At 48.2% G+C, this 3,559-nt stretch overlaps 1 protein-coding gene across 1 annotated transcript; it reads right to left on the bottom strand.

Annotated features, from left to right (window-relative positions):
- Positions 1-31: 31 nt before the first annotated feature.
- On the bottom strand, positions 32-2,970 carry LOC116379842 (disintegrin and metalloproteinase domain-containing protein 9-like; the record flags this gene model as incomplete). Its single annotated transcript, XM_031841811.1, has 9 exons — positions 32-305; positions 397-477; positions 680-863; positions 1,087-1,192; positions 1,476-1,566; positions 1,655-1,759; positions 2,182-2,274; positions 2,470-2,641; positions 2,767-2,970. Coding segments are annotated over 9 exons (1,156 nt in total), but the record flags the coding sequence as incomplete, so codon positions are not given.
- Between the last annotated feature and the right edge of the window lie 589 nt (positions 2,971-3,559).

Below are 3,559 nucleotides of genomic sequence, written 5' to 3'. Positions count from 1 at the left end.
TGATCTGAAACATTTAAGTGTGACAAACATGCAAAAAAATAAGAAATTAGGAAGGGGGCAAACACAGGAAGAATTATAACTCATTAGCTATCATCTAAATATGGTGATTTTAGTGGAAAACATTTGCATTAATGAGTTAGCCTTAATGAGTTAGCCTTAATGAGTTAGCCTTAATACGTTAGCCTTTATTTAAAGGTACCGTTCCAGGTCGGTCCGCTGTCCACGCTGCCACCGTAACCTTTGACCTCACAGAAAGGTGCAGCCCAGCTGTCTTCACAGTGACAGTTCCTGTTACTGTTACACACCTGAGAGACAGACAGGTAGACAGACAGGTCAGTGTGAGATACACCTGAGCGACAGACAGGTGGACAGACAGACATGTGGACGGTGTCTCACCCCGTGTCCGTGACACTTCTTCTCCACGTCACAGTCGTAGTTGAGGATGTCGACGCTGCTACACTCAAAGTTCATGCAGACCTGAACACCACAGAAGAAGAAACAAGCATCAACATCACGTGATCAGGATTCACACTGCTTGTTGTCACCTTGTTGTCTCACCTCCTCCTCCTCCTCACCTTGTTGTCTCCACACTTGCTCCCCTCTTCCTCCTCCTCCTTGTCTCCTCACCTTGTTGTCTCCACACTTGCTCCCCTCTTCCTCCTCCTCCTTGTCTCCTCACCTTGTTGTCTCCACACTTGCTCCCTTCGTTGACCATGCCCGGGTCGGGTACGTCTGATCCCAACATGAAGTCGACTCCGTAACACTTGGCTCCTCCTATCGGCGTGCTGATGATCGACGGTTCGATGCCGAACACCGTCACCGCCTGAACGTTGGAGCACTGCAGCTTCCCACACCGAGCGTTTCTATGGAGACGGAGCAGGGTCATGTGATCTTAAACTACCATTTAGAGATGATGACCATGAACGCTGAGTGAAAGCTCACTGTGTGTGTGTGTGAGAGAGTGTCTGTGTATGTATGTGTGTGCGTGTGTGTGAGTGAGTGCGTGTGTATGTGAGTGTCTGTGTATGTATGCGTGTGTGAGTGCTTGTGTGTCTGTCTGTGTGTCTGTGTGTGTGTGTGTGTTACCTGCTCTCACACTTCTTGTAGCCATAGTTGTGGTAGCCACAGTTGCCAAAGCGATCTCCTTTACTGTTGACGTCTTTGAAACAGATTATAGGAGCTGCTTTCGCCTCTGAGGAAGAGGAGGCGGAGGAAGAGGAGGTGAGGATAAAGGAGATGAAGATGAGAACACTTTGTTCTTTAATAGAAGTGAAACTGAAAGAGAACTTCAGTTTGGTTTCACCACATTAAATGGTGGTTTCTGTTTGTATTCAGAGATGTATCGACCAATCAGGTTGGAGCAGGTTTTGGATGAATGCAGACAGGAACCACGGTCACACTCGGACACGAACCACGGTCACACTCGGACATGAACCACGGTCACAATCAGTGAATAAACAGATTGATGAACGTACTGGATCCAAAGATGGCCTGACACTGTCTATCGTAGTGCTGACACTTCCCGTTATAACAGAAGGCCTGATGGTTCCTGCAGGGATGACCGTTCTGAAACAGAGGACCAGAGAGTGAGACAGTTATAACATAACAGACAGGTAGAAGGTGTCGTGGTGGTTCAGGTGGTTCTCCTTCTCACCTGGATGAACACGTCGCTCTGACAGAGGGAGGAGGAGCCGTTACAGTACTCCGGTAGATCACACTCATCTGTACTGGACCGACACACCGACCCACCTGGTAGGTACTGAACACACACACACACACACACACACACACACAATTATGTTATGATTTATACACAGAGACATTACATTACAGTCATCCAAAGCGACTTACAATTCAGAGTCTATCACATTTCTACACCGTACAGCACACACCGTTACGGTACCGCACAGGTACAGGAGCAATTTTGGCGTTAAGTGTCTTGCTCAAGGACACATCGACATGTGACTAGCGGAGCCGGGGTTCGAACCGCCGACCCTCTGATTGAAAGACGGCCCTGCTATCCACTTAGCCACAATCGCCACAATCGAGACAAACGTGTCCCTAGAAAGACTTTCATGAATGAACATGTGATTAAATAAAAACCTTCAACTGTTCTGTAAATAAATAATCGAATAATCAGGAGCAGCAACGTTCATGTAAAAAGAATCAGTGAGGGTTTACCTGACAGCTGTAGCAGCATTCTCCATAAGCACACTGAGCTCCTGAGGTCAGCTTACAGGTCTGATACTCACAGCAGGGGTCCTCCTCACACTCCTACACACACACACACACGGACACTTCCCGATGATAAAAGCGCATGAATCTACGTAGAAACCATAGAAATACAAGGCTGCAGAAGTTGCTTGAGAATCTTCATGTTTTAACCTCAATGCAAACAAACAAAGGCTAAATGAACTGAATCCAGGACACTATTTTACTTCCTGTTTCATGTCAAATGTTTAAACTGACCTTCTGAGTGCCACAGTCACACTCCTCCCCCATGTCCACCAGTCTGTTCCCACAGTAGGGGGCGCTGTAGGCCTCGTCAGGCCGGGGCACGTTCAGGAGACACGAGCCCCCCGTCAACAGGATCATCTTCTCAAAGTCATCAGCACTGCAGCTGCTGAAGTTCCTGGAGCCTCTGTGGGGGGGTGGGGGGGGTAATTTGTTAAATTGGGGTTAAATTGGTTCTTTCATTTTTGGGTGAGTGTGTACATATATTAATGTGTGTGTGTGTGTGTGTGTGTGCGTGTGTGTGTCTCCTACGTGGCTCCAGAGTTCATGATACAGGCGTTCACAGCACAGGAACAAGAACGACCGTCATCGTGGTTCATCCCCAGATTATGACCCAGCTCATGAGCAACGATGGAGGCAAACGAGGGAACGTTGTTGTTCAGGAACTGGAGAGAGACAGACAGAGAGAGAGACAGGTAGAGAGAGACAGAGAGACAGACAGAGAGAGAGACAGGTAGAGAGAGACAGAGAGACAGACAGAGAGACAGACAGGTAGAGAGAGACAGACAGAGAGAGAGACAGAGAGAGAGAGAGACAGAGAGAGACAGGGAGACAGACAGGTAGAGAGAGAGACAGAGAGAGAGACAGAGAGAGAGAGAGACAGACAGGTAGAGAGAGACAGAGAGAGAGACAGAGAGACAGACAGGTAGAGAGAGACAGACGGAGAGAGAGACAGAGAGAGAGAGAGACAGACAGAGAGAGACAGGGAGACAGACAGGTAGAGAGAGACAGACAGAGAGAGAGAGAGACACAGGTAGAGAGAGAGAGAGAAAGAGAGACAGACAGGTAGAGAGAGACAGACAGAGAGACAGACAGGTAGAGAGAGACAGAGAGAGAGAGAGAGACAGACAGGTAGAGAGAGACAGACAGAGAGAGAGAGAGAGACACAGGTAGAGAGAGAGAAACAGAGAAGTAGAGAGAGAGAGAGAGAGAGAGACACAGAGACAGAGAGAGACAGACACAGAGAGAGAGAGAGACAAACAGAGAGAGAGAGAGACAGAGAGAGAGAGACAGAGAGAGAGAGAGAGAGAGAGAGAGAGAGAGA

This window comes from Anarrhichthys ocellatus, unplaced genomic scaffold (assembly GCF_004355925.1).
Source record: "Anarrhichthys ocellatus isolate YVR2014 unplaced genomic scaffold, GSC_Weel_1.0 scaffold5335, whole genome shotgun sequence".
Taxonomy (NCBI): domain Eukaryota; kingdom Metazoa; phylum Chordata; class Actinopteri; order Perciformes; family Anarhichadidae; genus Anarrhichthys; species Anarrhichthys ocellatus.
The sequence above is the reverse complement of the archived record's forward strand: the minus strand, read 5'-3'. Positions and strand labels throughout refer to the sequence as shown.